The sequence below is a fragment of the Chaetodon trifascialis genome, chromosome 16 (genome assembly GCF_039877785.1).
Source record: "Chaetodon trifascialis isolate fChaTrf1 chromosome 16, fChaTrf1.hap1, whole genome shotgun sequence".
NCBI lineage: Eukaryota > Metazoa > Chordata > Actinopteri > Chaetodontiformes > Chaetodontidae > Chaetodon > Chaetodon trifascialis.
The window spans coordinates 19404342-19432198 of record NC_092071.1 but is presented as its reverse complement, the minus strand read 5'-3'; the positions used below and the strand labels follow the sequence as shown (position 1 = coordinate 19432198).

At 40.1% G+C, this 27857-nt stretch overlaps 3 protein-coding genes across 3 annotated transcripts in view; all 3 read right to left on the bottom strand.

Annotated features, from left to right (window-relative positions):
* The window catches only part of cxadr (CXADR Ig-like cell adhesion molecule), a 39329-nt gene extending 38075 nt beyond the window's left edge, over positions 1–1254 (bottom strand). Inside the window, exon 1 of the mRNA XM_070983688.1 lies at positions 1057–1254. Within this exon, the coding sequence (XP_070839789.1) occupies positions 1057–1108 (52 nt within the window). The 5' untranslated portion in view covers positions 1109–1254. The remainder of the gene's footprint in view (positions 1–1056) is intronic.
* Positions 1255–2213: 959 nt separating this feature from the next.
* btg3 (B-cell translocation gene 3) lies at positions 2214–5012 on the bottom strand. The gene is made up of 5 exons (XM_070983177.1): positions 4919–5012; positions 3869–4075; positions 3567–3704; positions 2917–3109; positions 2214–2767 (listed from the first exon to the last, which is right to left on the bottom strand). Exons 2-5 carry the CDS (start codon positions 4039–4041, stop codon positions 2564–2566), a joined length of 708 nt encoding a protein of 235 aa, XP_070839278.1. The 5' UTR covers positions 4042–4075; positions 4919–5012; the 3' UTR covers positions 2214–2563.
* A 1341-nt stretch (positions 5013–6353) lies between these two features.
* Positions 6354–26157, bottom strand: c16h21orf91 (chromosome 16 C21orf91 homolog). Its single transcript, XM_070983809.1, has 5 exons — positions 26053–26157; positions 24145–24278; positions 12429–12932; positions 10746–10808; positions 6354–9074 (listed from the first exon to the last, which is right to left on the bottom strand). Exons 2-5 carry the CDS (start codon positions 24269–24271, stop codon positions 8902–8904), a joined length of 867 nt encoding a protein of 288 aa, XP_070839910.1. The 5' UTR covers positions 24272–24278; positions 26053–26157; the 3' UTR covers positions 6354–8901.
* Between the last annotated feature and the right edge of the window lie 1700 nt (positions 26158–27857).

Here is a 27857-nt window from a genome sequence, read left to right as displayed (position 1 = left end):
TGGAAGGTTTAAAAATAACTATTCAGATCAGAGGCTTCACTGGCCACACTGTCATCTGCCCAACTACAGTATCAACAAACCCCCTCTCAGGTGAGGTCATTGGAACCAAGCTTTCATCAAACGTTTTAAAAAAGACACCAACACAAACAAAGCTGCCTACAGGCACAAACATGTGGTTAAATTAAACGCGAAGGCCTGGGATTTTGGACAGGGGGAGGGGGGTCAGCACTGCTGGCAGATGGCAGACAGTGAAGGCAGCACTTTGAAGTCCTGTAGCCACAGGTTTAAAAACGGATCAAGCTATTGTGTTAACCATCACACGAAAAACTGAAGACTTCTGGCGGAAATACCCTGATGTTTGGTATGGGGAAGCGTCCCTAAAAACCATTTACTATCTAATTCACACTATAAGTTTAGCTATAAGCTATAAGTTTAAATAAGCGTTCATTCGGAGTATTAAAAACAGCCGCCTAGTATGGTGGACCTGATGGAAACTGTGTTAAAACAAACAGCCGGCACTTAATTGGGGAGACTGAGATAAAATCTGTATTAAAAGGCCTGAAATAAGGTTAGCAAACTTTGATTTACTATCTGTTGGCCTTTCTTTTTCCTTTCCTTTCTACCTTTCTCGTCCTTTCCGTCTTGGCCGAGTCTGAAAATACCAACATTAGTCAATTGTAACCTGCCAGGTAACCTGACTCATTTAATTTTTAGCTGTTTTTTGCCGGACGCTGGTTCTGCTGTGCTAGCTAACTACACTGACCTTGGCTTGGACTTACTCCCTGATGGCCAGTTTCTTTCAGCTCCATTCAGAGGTGGTTTTCGTGAACCACTGAGCATATCAAATGTTAACCATACTAACTTTAGGTAACGTCCATGAAAACGTAACCTGAAGTCACCGGCATTTTGAACTTATCGAAAAAAAGGCAAGTTTCCATGTTAACGGCAGCGGCTGTCGTTGCTGTGCACGGTCAGTCCAGAGACCGCACGCGCTGCCATTTGAGTGAAAAATCATTTGGATTTAAGTCGCTCAGAGGTTTGAGTCCGAAAACTTACCTGCCAAGACGCTCAACAGCACACAGCTGAACCGGGCGACCGAGAGCTCCATTCCTGCTTCAGCTATTCCACCACTTCCTCAGTGAAACTTGGTCGGAGAACTTATGCGATATTCGAGTGAGAAGTGGCAGGCGAGCTCGACCGAAGCATCCAAACTCCACTCCTCCTCCTCCTCCTCCTCCGTCGCTCTCTGCAGGTGCACAGCGGAGCGCGCCGCAGGGTGTCACGTGACAGGCGCTTTGTCCAAAGTAAAGCCGGTACTGCCCTCTGCCGGTGTGACGGCGGATCTGCACCAGTGTGCAGGAAAGAAAGAAAGGCGCCCGTGTTTTCCTGCGTGGGAGCCTGTCAGAGTTTCAAATTATACATTTTGACTTTTTTTTCCCCAGATTTTTGTTTTACAAGTCATATGCACTTTTAATTACTTTTAATCAGCATAATAGTAGTAAATCTATAACTCAAGCTACATTTCCAGAACTGCATACATAAAGTACATCCAGCTCACATTTCTCAGTGAAAACACTTCAGATGGTTGAGGCTCAGACCAAAGGGAATTGGTGGTTAATCTGGAAGCATTGTCAGTCAAGTACATATTGTGACCATACAGGTACGAGTGTTAGCTCACCTCTGACTTCTTAAAATGAACACATAAAGCACTTTCCTGGTACAGCAGTTAACCCATCTTTAAAGGAGCCCTCAAAACCAGCATCCATTGTACTTATCACTGAAATCTTTCCAGAGGGGCCTTCTATAGAGGAAATGAAAGCTCTGCCTTTTCTGGAGTGGTGCCAACCAGACACACTAACTATTATAGTGTGTTATGATCACTCACTCCTGCACTTGAGCATAGTTTAGGCTTTATTTGACATGATTCCTGCCTCCACCAAGAGATGAGAATTTCATTAGTGGTGCTCTTAACATTTGATTATACTTGAAAAATGAGTTGGGTGAATTTGGGGTAAACATCTCCACAAAATGCTTGTTAAACCATTTGAGTGCAGATTATTTAACAAATACAAAGCGTCTTGCTGGTCAGACACCACATAACCGAAGTCCCTCGTTTGACTCCAGCCAGGGACTTTGGTTGCATGATAGACTTTAACCACAACACTTGGAGGTTCCTTTAGTAAACACCAAAAGAATAAACAAACCACCACGATGCTTCGAAACTGTATTTAATAAAATTCCATAAATTTAAGCCTATACATCTGACAATTCTACACTCTGAATAAATAAAACATTTTCTCACAAAGGACAGTAGGTGGCATACATGAAATTTTCCAATGTAAAAATACAGTACTTCAAGACTACATGTGCAGTATTCCAATTTCAATATCTAATTTAATACAAGTGATTTATTTAAACTATAACAATTGGTCTAAAGTGCAAAAAAGACTTTTGTCAAAAAAGAAAAAAAATTTCAATATATATGATTAAAAAAACAACACTGGTCTGTTACCATAAAGATGTCTTTAGTTTTAATGCCCAGTGTCAATAAGTATCACAATCCCTAACTGTAACAATATGCCAGATTTGGATTTGTGTCCCAGTATCCAGGCCCTCCTCTATAGCCAGGAGGGACCCACAGATTATGCCTTGAAGGGTGAGGGGCTCTGCTACGAGGCCTGAAGCTGTAGTGAGGCCGCGGAAGGATGTGACCCTTCCCTGGTACCATCTTCTTAGGATGCCACGTAGGAGCAGCTGGATTCATCGCCTGAAACAGGAAACAAATCATTAAGAGCTGCCATCAATTACAACACAAACAATCCTAGCCCATGAAGCATTCAATTCTAGGTTTCAACTCTTTTCCAGAGCTGCACAGGAAACTTAGTCATAGGAATTATAAAATGTGTTATGCAATACCTGGTAAGCACAGCGGCTGTTGGAGATAGTGAGGGGCGAAGTACGCACGCTGTCCTCATCAGAGGAAGAACCTGAGTGGTAGTCTGACGTCACCCTCTCCAATGCACTGGTCACCTTCTTTGCAACGTCTTTGTCCTCCTCGTCATCATTAGAGAAAGTGGCAACTGAGAAACAAGGATTTGTCTCTCCATATCTAATAACGGGAATAAAGGGAAAACATTATCAATTACACTTTTTAGGTAAATAAACATTTAGCAGGAAAACAGTTTAAAAATAAAAAAATGTTGAATAGGTAGGTCAGGGGACAAAGATCAATGTGATAACAGACAAAGTGATCCTGAAAAGCACACGTACAACTACACATTACAAAAATCCAGAAATCACAAAAAACACAGTAAATAGCCAAATGTGGCAATTAGGTTTATCACTTCATATTCTGAGATAAATGGACATCAGTGACTGCAGATATTAATACATTTGAACAACCGTTCTAACAACACACCAGTTACTGTTCTTAATTTTGTACAACTGCACTTGTGAGTGAGTCTTTCAGTTGTGAATGCTAATACCATTATTCTCATCTTTGTTGAACTCCACCTGTCTTTGTATTTGGTTTCAGCTATTCGTGACAAACCCAGTCAAGGTCTCACCTGCAACACACCTCCCCAGGGTCCACCCACAGTGTGAGTTCACGGGGTAGTCGCAAGTCACTGTACTGTATCCCGCTCTCGTGGCAGGCCCGAAGGAGCTCTGGATCCTGCCTGTGGAACCTGTTCACTCTGATGCACCTGCAGCACATAAAACACAATTCAGTTTAAACAATGCCTGTCTGTGCCATTCAATGGACACATGTTGAGAAAAAAAACAAAACCAAACATTGAGTTGGAAGGTTGACACTACATTTCCCTGCAAACAGCAGCCAGTAAAAATAACAAGTGTTAGAGAGCAGCACCTGTATGCCTGTCCTTTGCTGGGGCTTTCAGGATACCAGTGCCCCTTGAACTTCTCCTGCAGCGCAACAGCCAGCCTCTCCACAAACAGCTCGACCTTGTGCGGTTCCAACTTGTCCCCCTTATTCACAAGCCTCTTCAGGAAGAATACCACAGCTGCAATTTCTCTCCTCATATTTCACACACGTTTCATTACGTTCAGACAGGCCCTGTAAGAAAATGAACTTTGGTCAGACGAGCAGCACTTCAATCACAAGTATGGTAAGCATTTCTATAGTGAGCTGAGAAAAGATCTCTGAAAACCCCCGACTCTGGGTTTAACTGCACTTAAGATATTTTTTCCGTGGTTTCCTTATCTGCTACATCCAGACCATTAAAGACCTATAAGTGTACTCACTCTCCAGTTAGGCAGGTTGCATTTACAAGTCCCTTTCATTAACGTTAGCCGAGTGTGAATGAGGGGCGCCTAACGACTAACGTTACTCGTGACGTGGTGGCATCAACTGCTGTTTTAGAGATTATTTTTGTTTAAAATTATGAGTGCAAAACACAAACACTAAAACATTTAATGACAAGTTCGCTTAAAAAAAAAAAAAAAAAACAACCTTATCTGCTGACTTCAGTTAACGGTCTGGTGATTACAAACATCCCAGAAAGGCGGGCTGTGATGCACAAGTTCCGGTTATCCGCGCTTGACCACACTCCATAACACGGGCTACTATAGTCAGTGTGCTAGCTAGTTATGCTAATGCTTCGAACATGGCGTTATATACCAAAATCGCGCCGAAATGCATTTGAAACTTAGTTCCGACCTCATGGTGAACACATAAGAGAATATCTCATGAGTATATAATGCTATTAGCTGCATAGCTAAGACGCTAAGCTAACGCTAACAGCCTCATGTTGCTAACAAACACAACGACTGTCCAATAAATATAGTGGCAAAAGTTAGAGATAGTCTTTGTAAACTGTGATACAGTGACATGCCATTACGCATTAAAAGACACTTATTTCCTAAAGTAAGACACGAGGACATATACAGCTCGACTTACCTCTCCTTGTGATAAAGACACCCTCCAACATGTGGAAGAAAAAAATGAATGGTTACGGGAAATTCGCCAGCAGAAGAACACTTGAGGTTTGGTATTAATCCCGCCCTTTACAACACATTTCCCGCCCACCATTCATTCTCATTGGTTCCGAAGACAGCAATATAGCGCGTTCATTGGTCGAACATATGCTCGTAAAAGCGTGAGTCATACTCATTACTGGTATGACTCATAGCGTCAGGCATGTGTTTTTTGTTTGTATGGTTGCATTCAGTGATGTAACTTCAACGTGAAAATGGTAAATCCAAGTTTACATTGTAGCATAACACACTGACTGGAAATGTATGTACAATATATTATTTTTGATGTGACATTTGTAAGATTTTAGTGTATGCCACTAATGTAATAAACTAATTTTAAGTTTAACTGCTGATTACCGTGGGACATCAGCTTTGCTGCCTCAAAAATTGACACGTTAATCTATCAATTTGTCAAAGTAACACTGTCCGGTAATTGCTTGAGTATTTATATATTTATTATAGCTATTAATTATTGATTAAAAGATATGTTACGCAAACGGTAATAATGATGATAATAATGTCATACTCTAAATGGAGGGGTGGGGCGCCTTAAGAGGATATGGATCAACATAGATAACTAGAATAGCAATTTGGAGAACAGGACAACCACATAGTTACTCCATTCCATGAAATTTCCCATTTTTGAGGTCACGTTGTTAATATCGAGGTTTCTCAAATCGATCCTTTGAAGTTGATCACAGAACATCATGTGACTATTTCCCGGAAATCACACTCATTGCGACCACTTGAATTATCTGTAGTTCATCCTAAACGCTTTATGTCCACAAGGGGGCACTCGACCTCCATTGACCACATAATGCAACAGGGACCGTCTTAATGAATGTGCAGTCCACCATCTACCCAAGAAGTCAACCATTGGATCATTATCACATGAAATGATGAATTTAGCACTTAATGTCTGTAGTCAGCCAGTAGTATGTTATATTCTTAAGTGTGCATGACTGTGCTTAAAATCAACATTTCACTCCATGCACTTTACGATGTAAGAAAAACCATGATGTGCACACCCGGTGTATAACAGCCAATCATAAATGAACTAAAGAATAGGTGATTGTGCACAGTATTGAAGTGTGTGACAAAAGACATCTTGAAATGCATTCAGTCTGATTTTTCATGAGGTATTTTTGAACAGAAGTTGCTGCAGCAGTTGACTGAGGAGCTGCTGTTTCTCTTTTTCTTGGAATTTTTTGTCATGCACCCTTGTGAAGAATCCATTTGGTCACATTCCTCTGCAACAAAGGGAATATTAATAACACCCTCACGTCACTGATAACCATGGTCTTACCAACATTTCTTGTCCCTGCAATAGTGGCCACAACTGTGAAAATACTAGCATATGTAGTGAAAAATAATTTCCTTTTATTGAAATATTTTACAAAATATTACAAACTGTCACTTAAGCACAAATCACATAGCATGTGTAAGGTCCATGAACACACAGAATAAATAGAATGTAAAACATCACACAACACAAATGCAGACTTGTTCAACGTCAGAAAACAAATGAACAAAGAGTCAAGTCTAAAGGAAGGAGGTGGAAGTGCAACAGGTATGCTTACATCTCCAGAAAATGAAAATGAGACTGCCAGAAAGAATAGACAACCAAAGCCAGGCAGCCTGAATTTTCTGCTGAGCGGACACAGGCCCAGGCATGTTTCCACAGTATTCAAAAATACACAGCATTCATAATTAAAACACAAATAAAAAATACATGTAACTGAAGACTGAATGACTGAAAAGTTGCATTAAGGACCAGTAATCTGAATATTCTCACACACTCAGCACACCAAACACAGTAATCCAAATAAAACCAAGATAAAAGTTTAAAATGGAGCTAAAACCTTTAACTTTAAACCCTGAAAGGGGTCAAATACATTGAATCTCTTACAAAGAGAGCAAAAGAGATACACTGATGAGTTTTTCTGAACATCAATCTGATTAGAACCTTGTCTTTCCCCATCTTATTATACTCGAGTAGCTGTGTGACTTCCTCTGAGGAAAACTCAGATAAACAATATTCTTTGAGATATTTTCCACTTTATAAGGCGTCTGATTTACTTGACTTGTTCTTGCATAGGGTTCCTGAATAATAAACTGAGCAAATCTGCAGGCTTAAAACCCTGACTATTAATATAACCCCCTGCATCCTTCTTTGTCTCTTTTTGCTCAAAAATCAGGGACCTCCAGAGGCACAGTAGACATAACTATCCTGTTTGTATTGCTGTGACATCAACTTAGCTCTTTAACATCAAAACAGGAGAGAGGGCAAAAGTTAAACTACACATGAAAGAAAAATAAAAAAAACATAAATAAAACAAACCACAAAATAGACCATGTGTACTAATCATTTCCACATCAACACTTTTAGAGTAATTCATTCATTATTACGCACATTGAACCAAACATAAGAGATCTCTATTTTAAATCAGTTTGGTATTGCATCCTTCCTCTGTTCATGAAATCTGAGTTAAATGCTCATAGTTCACATGTAAAACAGATCAAATACAGACTTTGGTTTGGCAGCTAGTCTTCTTTCAATAGTTTTACCTTTGCTCCTCTGCTCATTCAGTGTATAGCCGTATGTAAAACTTGTGCTTGAAGCTATACGACAACAAACAGCTCTATACGAAATATCAAGTAAATCTCACCAGCAGGAATAGTCACTACAAACCCAAACATTGAATTAAAAACAAAATACCTATCGCTTTAAGCAAGTGTATTAACTTTAGGAGGGTTCATTAACGGACATGTACTTAGTGACATTTCCACTTGCTGCTTGCCAACCAACTGTTACAAAATCTAAATTCATGGGCACTCCCAAAACAGTAATTAATCATCCTCACAAACAAAAACCTGCACAGCTAGTAGAGCCTCGTTAACCTTCACACTTTGATTTAGTTTGTTGCCATGATGCTTTAGGGTACTTTTGGGTGTTTTCTTGTACTTGTCCATGCCCTTTTCCAGATTGTATCACCATCTTTCACACCTATAACCTATTATTTCTGTGGTTTAAAAGATTTGATAGTAATATTATTATTTGTAATTTCCCCCATAGATGTCAACTACTGTTGAATATATCTGATCTACAAGATGGCAAATATGTTCACAGTTTTCACAAACTATCATGTCTAATTCAAGTGGGATGAAGGCAACTCTAAAACTCATGTTTCAAGCCATTATATTGCCAGTGTGCAGCTGCAGGAAAGCACATAAACCTTGTTAATGCTCTACATTAAAACAGCAATCAAACATTACTGCTGGCAGTGCCTGATGGTATGAATATGATAGACTTCATCCAACCAATCTGCATCAAGTACTCACCCAAGCCATACTATAAAATACTGTAACTCACCACTGTTGACAGAGAAGCATCATAACGCATGGAGTATTAAGCAGTGTGAAAATGAAAACAATGAAAACTGAAATGCTTGAAGGCAAAACAAAAATAAAACCAAAAGCAATGTATGTAAAATTATGCAGACACACTCTTTTTCAGTCTGTATTAATGTAAATCTTAAAAGATATTTTTTAAGAATCACGTCCAACACAAACATGTCCTCACTGCGTACCAGACCCAGGAAACTCTGAGCCGATTTCACTGGGACATGCGTCCTAGGTCCATGAGTTGGGTGAAATTCAGGTCACATGCCAGACCAGCAATTTGTTTTATACTGCAAACCACCATTAATCCTCGCACCATCATTGCAACCACGAGAATGGAGGACATGTCAACCCAGCCCTTAATGCTGCTCTAATGTAGGTCTAACAACTCGACATCACCATAGTCCCCTAAAAGTCACTCAGCATACATAAAAAGGCCTTTTCAGCCATGCTGCAGCCAGCATTGTTGAAGTGTTTTTCCAATTTCTTCCAACACCTTGCACCTCACTCCACAGGGCCGTTGCTGCTGCTGGCCTTGACCCCGGCCCTGCTAATGTGTAGCCAGGGCAGTTTGGCACAGTTCTTAAAGAGCTGCTCGATGGCGATGTGACGCACATGCAGCTCTGATGCCAATGAGTCTTTTTCCTGCACGGCCACAGTCAGCTCTTCAAAGACCTCTGTGGAGGGAGGGAGGGAGAGAGGGAGAGAGAGAGAGAGAGAGAGAGAGAGAGAGAGAGAGAGAGAGAGAGAGTTAGGGAAAGGGAATCAGTGGCTTCATTCACATACAAGATCAACTTATACAGACAAACAAATGAGATAAAGAACATCAATAATCAAGATTACAGAGGGAGCAGAGAGCAAAGACAACATGACAGAAAATGCATCTGCATAACATACTCCCACAACAAAGAAAAGTAAATTAACTCCAGTCAAACAAGTTTATGGACAAGGAAACATTTCCAATATAACACAGTACAACAGAAAATCCTGGGCTTCATGTGGTTCTGTAAATAATTTAGGATGAGCAATAACTTCCCCATCTGTTCTGCAAAGAAATCAAAATATGTGGATCTGACTGCTTGTGAAGGCTAAACAATGTGAAGGCCAGGCACCCACTAGACTCTGTTTCATCAGAGGACATCACACATTACTTCATGTAATTTCCCTCTTGACCCTGGCCATAGTGACAATTTGGCTCATTTGGTCAGACTGATGATGAAAATATCGGGAATGTTTCATAATGACTGTGGTGCCAATTAAAAAGGAGTGTGCCAAAACCCTCACTACCATGTTCTATAATGACCCTGATGCATCAGACGTCCCATGGTCTAGTGGGTACTTGACCTTACGGGGCTAAAAATAAAACTTATTTGAGATGAGATGTGTGTGGCTTAGCTGTTAACTGTGTGCAGCACACAACAGGTCTCACTGATGAAAAATGGAGAGAAGACAGGCAGGGCAGGCATGAGCAAGCATCACACAGTGACCAATTCAACACAGCTGGTCACATGGAAATAGATGACATGTTGACTAGAGAAGCCCTGCAGTTTATATTAGCTTTACTGAATCTCATGCTCTGAAACTTAGGCTGGGTACGCTGTGAGCTAACACTTTTACTGCTATGATGCTACTTTTTACTCAGGGGACCAAGAATCTAATATGGAGATTTATTAGAGATTAAAAATGTTTAAAATAGTTTTAACTAATGATGATTCAACGTGAACTCTATACTGTATTTCCTCAAATAGTGACTGGGGCCTTTACTTACCTCAACTGCAGAGGGTAAATTTGGGCTACGCTTGTAGTAGAGGCAGGCCTCTAATTTGATAAGTATAAATCAGTCATATTTCAATACGAAACCTTGTTTTATCTGCTTCCGTATGCCACATTTAAGATACTGTATTATGCTGTTAAGACAAACTCAACCCTTCCTGCGTCTGTTTCAAATTAAAAGACCCTAGCATTTCAGAGGACAGACACCTTTCATTTCATTAGGCTTCTATTGTAAAACATTTGCCAGGTTCCCATCTGGCACTTGACACATAGCTACTGCCATCTAATGATGCCTGTATGTTACTACAAAATACGGTTCAGCTGAGTCAGTAACACACACAGAGCCAGAACAGCCAAAACAGCTGAAATGGGACAATGACAGTTTAAAAGAGCAATCCATAGCAACGAGGTGTTGAAAAAAGCATGATTACATTGTTGAATTATTAAATGAAAGCAATGGAAATATACATTATGCTTAGTTGGCTTGCACATAATATGACAGCCACTGGGACTTTACCCTCTTGTGTTCAATCTGCTGCATTGTACAACAAAGAATGCCAGTAAAAATGACTTACTCTGAATCTGCATCAGTAGCTGGCCATTCAGCTGATGGAGTTCATCCACACTCATTTTAGTCACTAAAAGAAAAACAAACAATTTTCATTAGTCACACCAAGTGCATGTAGCACCCGGCTGTGCTCCGGCTCAGGCACGGCCGTGACATGATTTGAGGGTTTTTTTCTTTGTTTTTGTTGATGTGATAAGAGATGCTTGATAATATGATAACCTTTGGTTGCTTCAAACCCTCTCTGCCATCACTCGTTTGGGTTAAGATAGCATAGCTGGGAAAAGAGCAGCATGTGACACACACACACACACACACACACACACACACACACACACACACACACACACACACACACACACACACACACACACACACACACACACACACACACACACACACACACACACACACACACACACACACACACACACACACACACACACACACAGGGCAGCAGCCATAACAGATACTGTAAGCATTGGCTGAAAGAGAGAGAGGAAACTTCTGACTCATTTCTTGATTGGTTGTTTGGTAAGTCGTTTTATTTGCTTGTGGGTATTTTGTGCTAAATTACCGGATGGGTGAGTACAACAGTGCTCTTCAGTAAGTGCCAATCTGGCGTATTTATTGGTGGTCTGGAGGAGTGTTGTTTACGGGTAGGGAAATGTTATGCCATGGGTAGAGGCTTACTGACAGCAAGGTAAAACAGTGGAAATATTCAAGAAATAGCATACACTTAAACTAACAGATTATTTTAAGTGGATCTTCTATTAGGTAACTAAAATATGTTTTGTTGCTGACCCTGTCCACAGCAGCACATTGTCTGTCTGCTTCTACAAACTGGGGGCATGCTGACTCTCATCTACTGTAGGAAATACACTGACTATAGACAAGTACCTTGTACAGCCACATTTCAAAAACCCGACCTGTCCCTTTAAAGATGTAAGGATAGCAAACATATTGTGAAGCTTGTCTATTGCTTTTTTTAAAGGAATAATCTGAGCAACATCAGAAGGAATGAGTAATTTCATTCATGTGCCACAGGACAGTCCTGAGTTACAAAACATGTATTCCATTACTGCACTTAATAACCAGCTATAAACAAACCAATAGAAAAAGTGTCTACATATGCATGCAATACCTAAAATTTCAGAATTCTGTCAGCCCATTTGCAGGTTCAACAACTTCAGAGCAGTGAACATTGGTAGGCTGATGATGAGCTAATACAGAGATATGCACACAATTAAGTGGCAACGACGTGGCTGTGAAATGCCTGTCATCTTTCATTTAAAAGCACAGAATTTTTCGTTATGAGCAGATTTGGCTGTATCTGCAGGTTCTGAGAAAATGAACTTTTCTCTGGAGAGATCACAGCAAAGAGGAAGATGAAGGACAAACCAATTAAGAATGTATCTTCTGTTCCTGTGTTACTGTTATGTCTGCTGCCTTTGAATGACTAGGCGCTCAGAGGCTTTTGAGACCTCGGAGAGATCACACAAAACAAGTTAAGAGGAGAGAAGAGAAGCAGAGGAATATTGCAATCCATTTCTGCTGGCATATTGTTGACACTGCTCTTCCAACAAAAGAAGATAAAAAAAGTGTTCCTTCCATTACTGCTTCAATTACATACTGACAAACTGAAGTTCCTGAAGTTGCTGGTAATAAACAGAATTCACTTCCATATACTCACGTTCATCTCTGCTGTGGCCCTGGTGTCTGTGCTGTGGCTGTCCTCCTGATGACTGCTTTCGGCTGTGTAGACCTTTCCTGCTGTCACCGGACCAAACGTTAGACTGTGACTCCTGCAGTAGCCCCAGCTCCTCTGCTGTGTGGCATTCCAACATTCCCATGGTGTAATCAGGCAGCCCTGTGGCTTTACCCCTGTCCCAGCAGGGCGTGTACCGGGGAACCTGGGCATCCAACTGGGGAAGCAGCTTGCAGTCACTCTGCTGGCTGTAACAAAGAAGCTTGGTCCCCCGTCTGCTGGAGCTGTTGGAGGAGACAGAGTCTTTGTTCTGGGCATACTGGATGATGCGGTTCAGCTTCTGGCTGAGAGCCAGCTTCATGCCCTCGTAGGCACTTCGGGAGACCTTGGAACGTGACAGCTTCTGGTTGGCGATGAGGTGGCATTTCTCAAAGCAGTCTCTGTGACCACGCAGGGATTTTGAGTGCAACAAAGTAGCAGAAGAGACACCTGTATTCATACAGAGACATACAGAGATAAAGCAATGAGTCAATAGGTCAAATACAACGAAAACCTACAGTCACACAAACAAAACTGTCAAAGTCTTGACTGCAACTACAATTGCTGCCTTGTGGAGGTATGCCTCCACCAACCATTCAAGTTGCAATTTATATCCATGTCTGTCAAGACTCTATATGTAGTAAAACGTATTAAGCATATTTTATGACAAAATGGAAGTTATCACTATATTGACATGTATGATTCCAGTGAATAATTTCTAGTGAGAAACAAGCTGTCTTCACTTAGAGACTATTTTACAGAGGAGTACAGAGGACTGACAGAGAGCTTCATCACATGGTGCTACGACAATCACCTGAAGCTCAGTATCAGCAGAACCAATCAGCTTGTACTAGCTTCTACAAATATGGATGCTTCACACACATCTTCAAGCCAGCAGCACAGAAAATCTATACCAGGGGTTCTCAAACTTATCACTCAAAGGTCAGCATTTCATCTTTATTCAAGGCCAAAGGTCAAGAATGATTAGTGATAAGAAAATACCATTTAATCAATTAACATCTCATCTCTTGTGATTGAGCCAGCACAAAAACAAGGCAGACAAGGCCCAGACAGCTAGTCCATATTTATTTTTGACTAGACATATTCTTACAACTACATTACACAAGTTTTAGAAATTGTAAACTAGAGAAAAGAGATACATTCTGTTTCTGTGATGGGAAATTCTCCAGCGAAATGTTAATGTGTTAACTCAGCAGCAACAACACACAACACTCTCTCCAGTAGTTGTCATGACAATGACAATAGGGAAATAAGCCACATTAAAACCATATTCATCTGGAGACAGGATCACAGTGAATGATCTTCAACTACACTGTATATTCAACATCACTAATAATTTACTTATTAACAGAAAATGTGTCTTAAAAAAGAAAGGATTACACTTTATAATGTACTATAGCCAATTCATAACACAAGGTATGGCAAGGGTCCTCAACTATATTTGTTCATGGGCCAGAATTTTTCTAAGCAGACACTCTGGGGACTGGATGTTCGAATAAAAAAAACTTAATTAGGCCTAATTTGCATATTAATATATTTTAATTTTCTTGAAGAAACTTTTTTTTCTACAATACAAAACCCACAGTTCAATTACCAATGAATGAGTCCTTATCTCAACAAAAAAACACCCTACAGGATCCCAGGAAACAAATAATGAGACTAAATACAACAGTTGGGCAACAAAAGTTATGCCTCCAACATTTGTGCCAAATTTTAAGAAATTCCCTCAAGGCGTTCCTGAGATATAGCATTCACAAACATGGGCTGGATGGGCAGACAACCCAAAAGCATAAAGCCTCTGTCCACAGCTGTCACTGGCACAGAGGCATGAAAGTACAGTGAACTCCAAGATGTAGGGTTCCTAACTCATAAAAAAAGTACATGAAATAGTTGTTAAGAAGACAAGCAGAGATCTCAGTAGGTAGTGAGGCATACAATATTGACCTATTGAACTTGCCACAGCAAATAAAAGTGAACTAGGATGATACCAAGCTAAAACTGGCAGATTAACCTATCGCGATCTCTCTGTGAAAGCTGCTTAGTGGGCAGTGGATTAGCCAGTAGAGCGTTTAGATAGCAGGGATAATAGATTAACCCAGTCTAAATGCAAACACATAAAGCATATTTGAAATATTTTTACTGAGCAATACAAGGGAGAAAGGTGCACTGAGTGGTCTCTGTCCACATAAAGCAGCTGTTAAAAAGTCTCTGCTTTGTCTTATTGTTTGTACTAGGTGAAAACAGCAGCATATGTGAGCCTGTTTCAACACAGGATGAACCTAGGTCCCAGAAACTGAACAATCTAACCTTTCTGATCTACAAGGAGGCGGAAAAAACAACTTCAGTCTGATGTTCTATAATGAAGACTATATTCCTTGGAAGTACCTCCATTAGAAAGAAAAATAATGTTTCCTGGATCCAGTCAAAACAGGTCACACTGGATCCATTTTAGTATGCACAGAGGAAATTAACATGTAGCAAGTGGACCAAAATTAAAATAACCTCTGATTAAAATGGGCCAGAGCTTAATAAACAAAGCAAAGCTGACGGTGAAAGTGAATGAGAGTAAAAACTGTGTGCGCAACAGAAAGCAGATGAGGTTTAAGTAAGAGTGTGTTGCACAGGCATTTGTGTGATGGCTTTCTTCTTGGCACACACTTCTCAGCAGACAGACATACATGTTGGAGCCTGAGGTGAGGAGATTAGTCACTGTTGCTCGTATAAATTTAAAGAATTCACTTTTGGTAGGTTTACCTGGCATGGCTCTCTTAGCACTTTAACATCTGACAGCACAGGAAACCACAGGGGTGCGCATATACACAGGAACACACACCAAGGGTTTCAGTTTCCCTGAACAAAGGGTTGTAACAGCCAGTTCCGACAGGGTCAGTAGCTAACACCCTGTAGCTGAAAGGTTTTAAACAACACAGTAAACACTCAAATGCTAAATTAGTTTCTTTGCTGCAGTCTCAAAGATGTCTCCTTGATGATACAGATGTATTTTTGTCCATAATTTACTGAAAACAGTCAAGAGAGAACCTGTGCTCAATTAATTTTAGACCGCATTTAGGCCAAAAGTGAATAAAGTCAAAACAGAGACACCTCATTAATGTGTGTGCCAAGCAAACAAATTCTTTTCTATGTCAAATTAATGGCAAGACTGACAATAAAAAAGGAGACTTAACTATTAGGTCATAAGAAAACCCAACAGAACAGAACTGCAATTCACTTCAACGCGATTTTAAAGGCAACCGCAGAGGCTACAAGCTGTACTTGTGAAGACCAGACGTAATACATGCTGACTGAAGTGCTACATCTTTCAAGTGTATGACCATCTTTTAAACCACAGTGTGTTGATACCGAAATATTTCGGTCCCATGTCATGCACTTGCATGTCTTTAGAAAGCTTGCTGTGTGCCTGCAGGATTAAAGCAAACAGTCCATAACTAAGCATTAATGGATCTTATATGCCTCAGTACATAGGAAGGTTTTAGATCATTACACAGCTGTGTGTGCAGAGATCTATTCTTAGCCTCTGTATATTTGTGTTCTGACCCGAGTGCCTAGAAAGACTTTACAATGGATTAGTCTTGTGAGGGAACCACAGTATATATAAGGTATGCGAGTATGTGTAAGAAAATTGCCTGCTGAATGGCCATTGAAACTTCAGACACTTTACTAATAGCTGCAGGAGCTTTCTGCCTATCAAACAGCCATGTTATAATCCGATCAGCGACGGCCTTTGGACTACCACAAAAATACACTGACTACCACTTGCCTAGCAGAAAATTCATTGGCCCACAACCAGGACAGTGCACCACCAGCCAAAGACCTCACTCCAGCTAAGCAGCTTAGCACTACTGTCTTTCATGGCTGCACACATAAGCGCAAGCACACAGAGACAATTCACTAGAGGTGAATCAACATTGTTCAGCTGTGACAGCTACAGACATTAACCAATGGCCTTGTTTTTTCCTGCTCCTTTGAGAAAGTCAGAGTTAGTCTGTCATTTAGTAAAACAACAAAGAAAGCACAGACACATGCTTAGGTCTGACGGAGAAATGTAAAATTTAGTTCATAGTGGTCAGTTGTTGATCAACTTGTGCCTGAGAGTAAATATAAATAATGATATACCACTGGAATCAGGAGATCCAGAGCCTTGGTCAAATCAGAAATCAAGGGGCCCAGGATAATTAAAACAATAGAAGTCAGAAATTTAGCAGATAATATATTATAATTTATAAATTGAGTGAAGAATTATATTTAAGGTGAACTGAAACCCTTTATAATGTGTGCAATAGCCAAAAAAAGAAATTAACTGGGAAAAAAAACACACAAACTTTTAGTCACAAGAGCATTAGGGTACCAAAAATTTAGAGACTAGTGGAGCAGCACCAAAGCTCTGGACTGGATAAGTCTTGAAGGTAAAGTAACCACTCGGTATTGAGGTTCCCATCATGAAAATCTTGTTGCCGTTATGCATGTTTGCAGACCATAATACAGACACTGTTCCATTACACTTTCAAGGTCATTGAACAAAGTAACACTTTTTTTTTTTTTTTTTTGCTGAGAACGACCTTCTGCTGTCTTCTGGTTTTCTTTCCACAGTATGTGTGTGCTGATCAAAGACATTCGATCCATAACAGACTGAGATGAACGGCTGAGAGTTGGTACTTGGACAAGTGGGACAGAGGTCATCAGTAGTAACAGTGGTGTCAAATAGAGCTGCATGGCACAGCTTAGAAGAATGAGCTGTCAGCAGCTGCACAGGCCAACTTAGATACCAACATACAGCTGACATGAACAGTGAACTCAACGACATGTGAACTCAAACCACCTGTTAACCACCACGGACCTTCCACAACAGTAAAGCAGACTAGTTGCCATTACACAGTTGCAAAAAACTACACACTCCAAACTTAAATACAACAATAGCTGTACCATCTGCTTCAGCCAAAGGATTACTGAAACCTGAAAATAGTCATAGTGCACATATGTCAACTTATTTCTGACACTATATAGATTTCACAAGCACTTATTAGCACACAACGGCAGAGAACACAATGACAAAAACATAAAGTCGCATGTGACAGCAAACTGAATCACGTAAGTACATCAAATACAATGAATTGCCTCAAGTGCTACATCTAATAGCCGCGTGTCATCACAGTAACCAACAGGAACACACATCCAACTTGCCTTGCTTCGATATGATTTGCACAACTTGCACTGAAAAGGTAGGGAAAAAAGGACAAATGATTGATCTCAAAATGTAATTATAATGAATCGGGCAAATCCTTTCATAACGTAATTAATAAATTACAATGTCAATTATTTTGAGTGGAATGTAATAAAACATCCCATCCACCATTGAATAACTGTCAGGAACAAAAATGACTTATACAGTGTTTTAGTGCTGACAAATGTATTGTATATCTTTGTTTATTTGTGCTGTAGAGTACGGGCAGTGACACTTAATTCTTTATGGGTTGAGCACAGCAAACTGTTTGCTAAACCTTTTTTTAGATGATGTCTCCAATGTTATGAAACTTTGCCGCGAGAAAACACTTTATAAAACCTGCCTTGACAGCAAACGACGAAGGACACCTTGTATCAGAATTCTAGGCTGTTGCCAAGGCTCTGTTAGTCAAATTGGCAAAATATAAGCCGACAAATACCCAGTATCAAAAGTCATAATTCACTGCAAACTACATCTGTCCGCTGCTAGAAATTACATAACATCTTGTTTCTACCAACAAACTAAATTGAATGAAACTAAATTCAGTCAGTCCCACATTAAATCAAAAACAAGAACTTGCTTATTCATTTAAGTTACGAAGCAGTGTTATTTCAGCCTGGTATGTTCTACAGGGTGGACACAATGAAACCTTCAGTAAACTGATAGTGTAACAGAGATACATGGCTACCTTTGCTGTGGCTGCCGTCACGTACCATCCTCAATGTACATCACTCCAAGATGGTAGATGATAATTGTCTTTATAAAAGTAGTTGCTGATATTGGCATCACAATCAGTGGTTTAGACTATGTGAATAAGTTTGTTTAGAGCTTCACAAACCTGTGGTGAAAGAGCCAATTATTTCAGAGTTGTACACAATAAAGAATCACCTCCTTGAGACAATTTATTTCTAATCACGCAGCTAATGAAAATGATGAACCTTGAAAAAAGGTCTAATTATTCAAACCAATGATACAGCCGCATAGAAAGCAACCACATTATACACATAGCATTGTAGTACTAAATTACAGGGCTCAAAAAAGTCAACCACACATTCAGTAAATCTCTGGACTCTTGAACTATGTTCAAACATACAGCTTCCACAGGCAGCAACATAAGCATGCCTCTCTACACCCCAGGGTGAAGAGTTCAACCACAATGAATGAGTTGTTTATAAAAGCACGTTACAATAGCCCAACCAGAATCACCGCCATGTGCATCATTCCAGCCTCTCACTGTAGGAATTTTCTGTTTTTTCTCTCCAAACCCAGCTGGTATTATGACCAGGCCTCAGCAAAAATTCCGTCTGCATTATGTAAGCAGATAAAGAAATGATGCTGGGCTTTAGCTGAACCTGGCAGCTCAGCAGACATCTTGTCTGACAAGGAATGAAAGGACCATTAAAGGAAACTGTCTGTGTGAGAGGCTGTACATTACAATACTCACTCACTCACTAGTGTCAGATATCTCAGGTGTTTACAGTAAAATCTGATCAATATGTAAAACTGTTTGCCCATTTTTGGTGGTTTGAATACTTCCAAGTCTTCTGTCTCTTTGGTCTCTCAGTGTCAACCCTGGATTGACTGAAGACCTGTCCAGGATCCAGAGTGTACTGCGCTTCTCACCCAGCATCAGCCTGGATCAACTCCAGTCCTGTGACCCTAAATTACGATGGACCTATTCATTTAACTTCACTTTTGCACATCAGGTATAGTATGTGTGATTGCAAACAAATTACCTTTACCTTTCAATGACATATCTGACAAAAAAAAAATGTACAGACATTTCAAGCACACATTATGATAAAAGGACTTTTTGAGCCATGCACTTGTAGTTTCTTAACCACTACTGTACCAGCAAGCTTGGCTAGATGGGAGGTTTGGCCCTCTTGGCTACCTTACAAAACTGCTATCTTAAAATCTTTCAGCATCTCAGGCATTATTGAGGTTGGTTTGGTGTCAGGTTACCCCGGGCAATCTCGGAAGCATACCAATTCCTTTAGCTTGAGACAGCGATATGACTTCCACAGAAGATAAACAACTGGAGAGTGGCTGAACTGGTCCTTGGTGTTATGGTGTGGCAACTGCAGAAGCTCTCATTCTCTGCTGTACTGTGTTGACGCTCAAGGCAAACATGTGTAGTACACCACTCAGATGGTGCAGTCGGAAAAAAGAAAGGTCTGAAAGTAAGAAATGCCCAGTCAGGTAGAGGTTGAGCAATATATAAATAGACACAGTTTCTATTTGGTACTTTCTGATGGAACCAGCACACACAGTCCAAAGCAGTTTCCTCAGGAAATAACCACTTGGGGCTCCAACAAAGGCTGCACTTCCTGAGCATTGAACGGTACTTTTGCCACAGACAGCCTTCACATATTCTTCTGCACCTGGTGGTACTGTGGGCTGAACCCTTGGTGATAAACAACTCTGCACCATGTCAACATAAGCACCTTGTTCCAAACTCATACATATATAATCCATGAAAATCTGAAGATGGCAAATCATTTTTATTAGTAGTAGAAAAGTGGATTCTGTTTGTACTTCAGTTGATGTCCAGTACTGTCATACTTCAGCGGTGAAGACTGTGTGTCAGCAGCTGACGTTTAAACAGACAAGTCTGAACAACCCCATTTCATGCAAACCTCCGAGCAGAGCACAGGGAGGCTGTGGGTGAAGCCCATACTTAAGTACAAGCAGTTAACTCATGATGTGACTACTTAGCTTCTATGTTCCCTATTCCCTTTTGATCTGTCTCTTGTGAGTCTCCCAACCTTATGGAAGCACAATACTACATCAATGGACTACCTCTTTAACGCAAAGTAATGCAAGGTCACAAATTAAAATTCTAAATCAGTGAGATTTTAATACCAAAAACAACATTCCACAATCATTATGTGGCATTGGTGGATCCTCGTATACCTGGTTAGCTTCAAGAAATCGAGTGAAAAGCTTGACCTGTATGAACCATTTTTTCTCTTTACAAGCAACCCTGCATTACAGGCATTTTTTTTTTTTTTTTTTGCCAATCACATGACGGACATATTAATTCCCTTTCAGGTCTAAATTTAATGTTAGTATAGCTCAAAGTTCTTTGTGGATTCAGGACAAGTTTTCAATTAGTTGGGCTTGCTCTGTAAACAAATACTAAATGTAATGGAGCCAAGCTTACAGTGAACATCTACTCCTTCTAAAAGACCATTTATTTAACATAGGTCAGTATTAATTTTAGCTCCATGTAAAGTGAATACACGTGCCGTTTCTCAGATAATGCTCATCTGCCTTAACAATGCAGTTTCCACATTTTTATAACAGGCAAGTTAATAAATCAGAGTTCTACTGAGTCCAACATGATGATGAATTCAATGGACAACCTCAGTAAAGTATGAAAACTCTGTTTCTGTCAGGTTATAGAAATGATGATAAATCAGGCTGTGAACGGCGTGGTGACCGAGGTTCCCTTCACAGGCCAATCATTTGATTACTGTAACATCTAAAATGCTGAATGAGGTTGTTTTATGCCACCAAACACGCAGAGGCCAAAAGGAACGTTGAGCTGTAGATATATGCAGAAGATAAATACAACCTGTGAAGGAAAACAGGATTGTTCTTCACTTTTTCCACCAAACTTTAGGCACTCACTTTTATGTGATGTATAAAATGATGATGAAGTACGGCATGTCAGAAGCACATTCTCAACTGAGATGACTAAATGCAAATTTCAAAGTATGCTTACTTCTCGTTGGAATTTTTACAGCTTGAAAAAAAATGTTTCAGCAAAATCGATTACAGTATCATGAAACTGTCTGAGAAAATTGTGAATAAAACAAAACTAAATTTAAAATTCTCAGAATTAACATGTACACATTAAGTAAATGTTTCTCACCAATTAGTCAACAAGTAAGAGTCACATAAGTGTTTTTAACAGGCTAGAATTCTGACTGGTGTAGGCCCTCTTGAAGACACTACCTTTTTTATGAAAAATTACATTTTGCAAAACACTGTGAATAAATTTACTTGATAATTTATTCAAACTGAGTTCATGTAGAAAGTAGTGAATACAGAGGGCCTTTGTGTATGACGCAACCATGATTCCTACATCGCAATACACTCTGCTGGTTTTAAAAAACAAAGAAGCAATTCTGCCTCTATTGTCTCTTGTAAATATTCAACACCAGCACAGAGTAAATAGGCAATGAATAATCAGCAGCTAATCATCCTTGAGACAGCATGGTATGGTTTAGGACAGAAAGGCACCGGGGTGGTGTGTTTACATGTGTGATGGGAGATTGAGACCATTCTCTCCTCTTCATATGTTTTTGTAGACTCTGTCTGCATGTGTGGTGATGGGACTTTTGCTGTCTTCTCATTTCATGAAGGATGGCACAGGATGAATGAGTACTCTGGCTATTAAGTCTACATGAGCAGTCAGCGGGCACACAGCTTGGGCTTAGTTTCCAATCAGCCATGCCTAAAGTAGCCACATCCAGCTTGGCAAGCTCCCCTCCCACCAATGAAACACTCAGCTGCATCAGAAACACGTGGTTGTCTGCAAACCCCCCCTTCTCCCCCAAGACCCCGCAGTTACATAACAGCTACTTCATTGCCACACACAGGCTTCATCAAAACCTCTCCCCCCAAAAGCAAACAATGGCATTGATGCTGTCTGAGAACCTGTACTAAAGATGCCTCAGTTTTGTCTAAATAATGAAAAGCTTCAGGGACAAACTTGTGCAAATGCCCCACCAGCTGACTTTTTCCTACTTGTACACAGCATTCTAGCTGAAACATTAAATGGAACAAGCAAGGACGCCCCATTTGAGCCAGACATGCAACCCGTGCCTTTGTGGAATGTGGACAGATAAATACCCATATACGTCAAAAGTTGGGTAATGCCCTTCAGACAATCAGTGACCCATATGTACGAATAGACTGCTAGTGAGCAACAGAGGAAGAATAAAGGTTACCCTGAGAACGGTATTTCATTTTAAAACATGCAGCAGTATGCACATTATCCAGCTGCTGAGGGAGTGATGCGTAAATGCATGAAAGTAAGTAGCACCACGTTACACATTATACAGATCAATAATTTACTAGAGATGCTTATTTTAATAAGCAGAAAATCTTATACATATATACATATACATACATATATATACACACACACACACACACACACACACACACATATATACATATATATATATCAGTTCTATATAGGCTTCTGTCATTACTGTTTGTATATGTCAGCAAACGTAGGCTGCATCCTTATAACATATTTAGATTTTTTTTGTTGAATGTGGATTAATGAGCTTGAAAGCACTTACTAACACTAATGTACAGTAAGTACTATTCCAACAATGCCTGATTAAGGCCGTGGCTGAAGACTCTTTTAGAGCACACAAAGAACAGGATGATAAATCAACAACCTCACACTCAGTTCCCTTTCACCATAACAAAATAGCCCCATAAATCTTTCATCCATAAGCATTTTCTCCAGCCGTCAACAAAATGATATAGCATTCTGGAAGCTCTTAGTCAGCTATATGATGCTGTTTTACAAGTCGTACACAATCATACTCTGTGGACGTAACATACACACTTCTCTATTGGATAAAATAGCCTTTGTGGATCTACGACACAAGTGCTGAATGAGAGGCATATCTAATCCCTTTTGATTTACCAGTCTTCTTCAAATAGGCCACTCATTAATTAACAGATGAAAAAACTTCAAACACATGCTCTTGAATTAGAGTGGCACATCAAACAGGAGAATCACAGTGGCCTGCTTTAGTGAGGGCTTTGGTCCCACAGGCCCATATGTTGTTCCTGGAGATGATAAAAGAAGTGTTTGTGGAAGGCAATCATATACGACTTTATCAAATCTGAAAGGTTCTGAAGCTGTAATATGGCTCTTGGTCTAAGTGCATATTCACTATGATGGGAAGTGATGATCAAAAAGTTAATCTGGATGATTCTGCAAAAGTGATTTAGTGTGTGATCCAAATGCTGGAGAGACTTGGCAGCTAAGACCAGTGCTGATCTATCCACATACAACTACATCTATATGAAGTTAGCCAGTGAAACTGCTGCTACAGGTTGAAGTGTGTGTGTGTGTGTGTGTGTGTGTGTGTGTGTGTGTGTGTGTGTGTGTGTGTGTGTGTGTGTGTGTGTGTGTGTGTGTGTGTGTGTGTGTGCTTGCAGAAGTTAAAAAGCATGGAGAGGTCATGCTTATATATATCCTTAAGGAACTACACTGCATACTAAAACCAGCAGGTTGTTTTGAAACATCAGCCAGCACAAAACTATTAGCTGTATGTGAAGAGCTCAAGTTCTCCTCAACAGCACTTGTTTGCTCTTCACTCTAGTGAGCAAACAAGCAACAGCCACCCCAATCCAGTTTCTTACCTTCAATACTGAGTTCAAAGCAGACATGGCAGAAAGATAAGGTCCCTGTTTCTGTCTCTAGCTTGCAGACACTGCAGATATTGTCATCATTAAGATCAATGTTCACAAACTGCTCCTCTTCATCCATGGTGCCTCTGGGGAAAAACAAACAGTGAAAGAGACCAGCACATGGTTAAATACCAGGAGCTTGCGCAACCACAAAGCTGTTTTTGCTAATTAGGTCACACTTTCAAATAAACTTATTAAAAATGCATTTTTGGTAGTGTCAGTGGGGGAATATTTTTTGGTTCATACTATTTTTGGTACAGAATACAGTACAAGAGGTAGTGTCCTTTTTAACATGTTTTAGTCAGTGATGTTACTGATAAATTACCACACAAGCTGATATAATGGTACAGCTAATTGCTGACAGCAGCTTGAACTGGACAGGCTCTCTCTTATCACTATGCCAACATGCTATTGGGTCCCATGGTATGTAACAAAATCTGTCATCAACCCTGCACAGAATCAACAATCAAAACATTAGCAGTCGTACCTTAAAACAAAAGTTATCTCTGGAAAAAGAACATGTGTTTCAAGACTGGACTCACATTTACAGTTGCTAAGTATGATGACTTTGGTTAATGGAAGGTGACACACGCAGACAGAAGGGATTAACTTCAAAACATCAGGACTGAAAAGACCCATTATTGCTGTGTGTGTCTCTATTCTGGGTTTACAGTGCCCAAATCTTGCTTTTAAGAACTTCTTTACAGTGGAAGTCGCTCCAAGTACAAACATTTTGACAGACATGCATTCAGAACTAACTGTGGGAAACACATTTGTTCAGCTGTATAACATCCATAAACTGGCAAAACGCCTGAACTCTCACAAAGCAGAACTGTTTCAGAGACTAAAGGAAAGATAAACATCTGGTGTGGTATAGCTTTCCCCACACGATACTTACGATATTTAGTCGTGTTGTTTTTTGTTTTTTGTCAGTGTGGAAAAAGCATATGTATTATTCATATGGCTTACCACTAATCGGAATATGAAATGCTGTACAGTTAACTGTGTCGCGAATGGTTTTAATTGCCTTTAGTAAACTTCGGACTCTAAAAGTCTAATGTTTCCCTTGAAAATTCAAAGTTTCCTACTTTACTCATCACATTAAAAGGGCATTCAGGTTGTCGAAATTCATTTCAACTATGAGAGGACAAAATACATAACACACACATAATGAAAAGCAAAAGCAAAACCAGACAAGTCCAAGCAGTTGAGTGCAACTAGGTGTAAAAACCAAAACACACTGGCATCCTCTTTTGAGACCGAACAGAACAAAGGTTAAGGCAGTCCGGGGTCATATTGAGACCTGTGCTTCACTGCTGCTTGCCCCTGTAGACAACATGTAAGTCAGAAAGCACAGTGAAACATCTGAAAGAATTCTTGAACTGGACTGAAGGTTACATTATCCGCATCTACGAGCTTTCAAAGGCCCAAATATGTGACATTCGAGGGAATACACGATTATACTGCCCAGACTTAGAAACATGAATGCTAGCAGACACTCAACAGTTTTTCAGAGTAGCCAGTGATAGCAATAACGGGACTCGGAATCTATTTGAACTTTTCACTCAGTTGCATTCACACGTATAGTTGACCCTAACCACTGCATATTTTCACCTTGTCAGCACCTTAAATGTCGCATTACCTGTGGAATGTCAGTTCGGTTCTCGGCAGTTTGCGGTGGCCCAAATGTCTGTATGCATATCGTTAAACAAATGCTTGCTAACAAGAAGTTAAGCTAGCATCCTTCGAGTACTCTGGTCTGGCTGGTTCGTGACCGTTATTCGCCGTTGTTCAACAGCGAGGTATCGAAAAAATGAAAGTCCCGCCAATATATTAGGACAACACTTTTGTGAAACTCACCTTTATCTTGAAGAGTGTCTTCGGACAGCTATTCCTTTTGTGTGGCCGCCTCGGTTCTCCTTCGCCCCAGCGTGCATACAAACATCAGCGCGTCACGGCAAATCCCGTGCAGATACAGGAACCTCTCTCCCCCTCTCAGCGGAACGACCCACGAGTTTATTTGAGGGGTGAAAACGATCATCAGTAGTTTCATTACTGACGATTCCAAACGTAGAAAAACGCAAGAAATAGATGCCGATTCTTTGGACAAGAAACATATAGAATTTCATCAAGAAATATGTTACTTTCATTATACTAAACCGGCCGATTCAGACAGCAGTAGCAGTGAAAACACCCCTACATTTAGACTGGGTAAAGTCTCCCAAGCGTCATCAAAACATTTCTATGTGAGAATGGAAGAATTTGGTTTCTGGGTTATAACTAAGGCAAATGATACAACACGGCGACAGTAAAGCATTTTGTCCACGTTGTCTACATTGTATGAGGCTGCAGCCCTTTATTTCAGACGACTCTTCCATCGACTGCATATCCTATTTTCATTCTCCTTCTCAAGAAGTCACACTGTAGGAATCCCGCGAAAGATCCAGAGGAACAGCCATAGCTTTCGGAGCGACGGAGCCATTGTTATAATTTAACAGCCATCCTTTAAAGTTGTATGGCAAATTATATGTTCAAATTACTTTTACCAGTGATGGACTTGTATCTATGACCACCTTATATGATGTACACATAGACAGCTTATGTGTTAATAATAATAATTCTATACAGAGCTTTTCTTGACAATGTTACAAAGTGCTTTAAATAATGAAAATAAATATGGAAAAGGAAAATAAAATACACCTTCCCTAAATAAACTGCATCGAATTCAAATACAGTAGCCTTGACATTTATTCTGTTACGACTGTCACAGAGGCTGCAGTTTTCTTTAGTGTACCAGAAGTGAAATAGCAATGGCACCACTTGTGCTCAAGTAGGCCAATGCATTTCCTTGAAATTGGTAATGTTATCCTGTTTACTACGGGCCATCCAGAGTATGATGTTATGCTAAAATGACTAACAGACTGTCAGTACGAATTCAGTTCATAGCCACAACAGTACAGTATGTGTGACCTTGCCAGAGGGTGTCATCCATCCGCTCAGAATTTATTCTGACTCAGCTTCTAGGCCCACGTGACACCGCATATGAAACAAGGATCTGATTCTTTATTTTCCATATGTTACACCTCTTTGTCTCACAAACAGCAAAAGTACTGTTACTAAGAAGAAGAAAGACGGCACTCTAAGTAGGTGATACGTAAAATTGGAAAGGAAATATCTGTGTAATCATGGACTGAACTGATGTCACATCTATTGCATTCGGGTTATCAGTCAGTATTTTACTGAAAGGCCATGCATTTCCCCCAGCCACTGTGCATCTTGTGAATGATCATTTACTTCTGCAGCTGTCATTTAAATTGCATAGCCATAATCTCCTGTACGCTACAGTATTTTGCATGTGTCAGAGGTGTTTCGGTTTGCAGTTTGTCTGTTCAGTTTGTCCTGTGTGTGTCATGTGCTGTTGTATTTCAGGCCTATCTAGCAGATGGTCATGTCAGATGAGGCTGTCCTTCATCTTAATGTATGCTAGACTTACAGCAGTAAATATAATCAACACACCACACCACACCTCTCCACTGATATCCAAGAGCGAAGTCTCCTCTGAATGATTTGAACTGTTTAAATATTAATCATGAAAAACTGTTGTTATTGTGTTAACTCGCAAAAATAAAAGAATGCAAATTGTCACTTGGAAGAGGAAAACTGGT

What these genes read in the sequence shown, in the direction of transcription:
- btg3 (XM_070983177.1), bottom strand. Translation starts at nt 4,041, where the DNA reads ATGAGGAGAGAAATTGCAGCTGTGGTATTCTTCCTGAAGAGGCTTGTG. An exon ending in CCTGGGGAGGTGTGTTGCAG is followed by an intron (nt 3,110 to 3,566) that starts GTGAGACCTTGA and finishes TCCCGTTATTAG; the next exon opens with ATATGGAGAGACAAATCCTT. An exon ending in ACAGCCGCTGTGCTTACCAG is followed by an intron (nt 2,768 to 2,916) that starts GTATTGCATAAC and finishes TTCCTGTTTCAG; the next exon opens with GCGATGAATCCAGCTGCTCC.
- c16h21orf91 (XM_070983809.1), bottom strand. Translation starts at nt 24,271, where the DNA reads ATGGATGAAGAGGAGCAGTTTGTGAACATTGATCTTAATGATGACAAT. An exon ending in CTTTGAACTCAGTATTGAAG is followed by an intron (nt 12,933 to 24,144) that starts GTAAGAAACTGG and finishes GTATGAATACAG; the next exon opens with GTGTCTCTTCTGCTACTTTG. An exon ending in GGGCCACAGCAGAGATGAAC is followed by an intron (nt 10,809 to 12,428) that starts GTGAGTATATGG and finishes TTTTTCTTTTAG; the next exon opens with TGACTAAAATGAGTGTGGAT.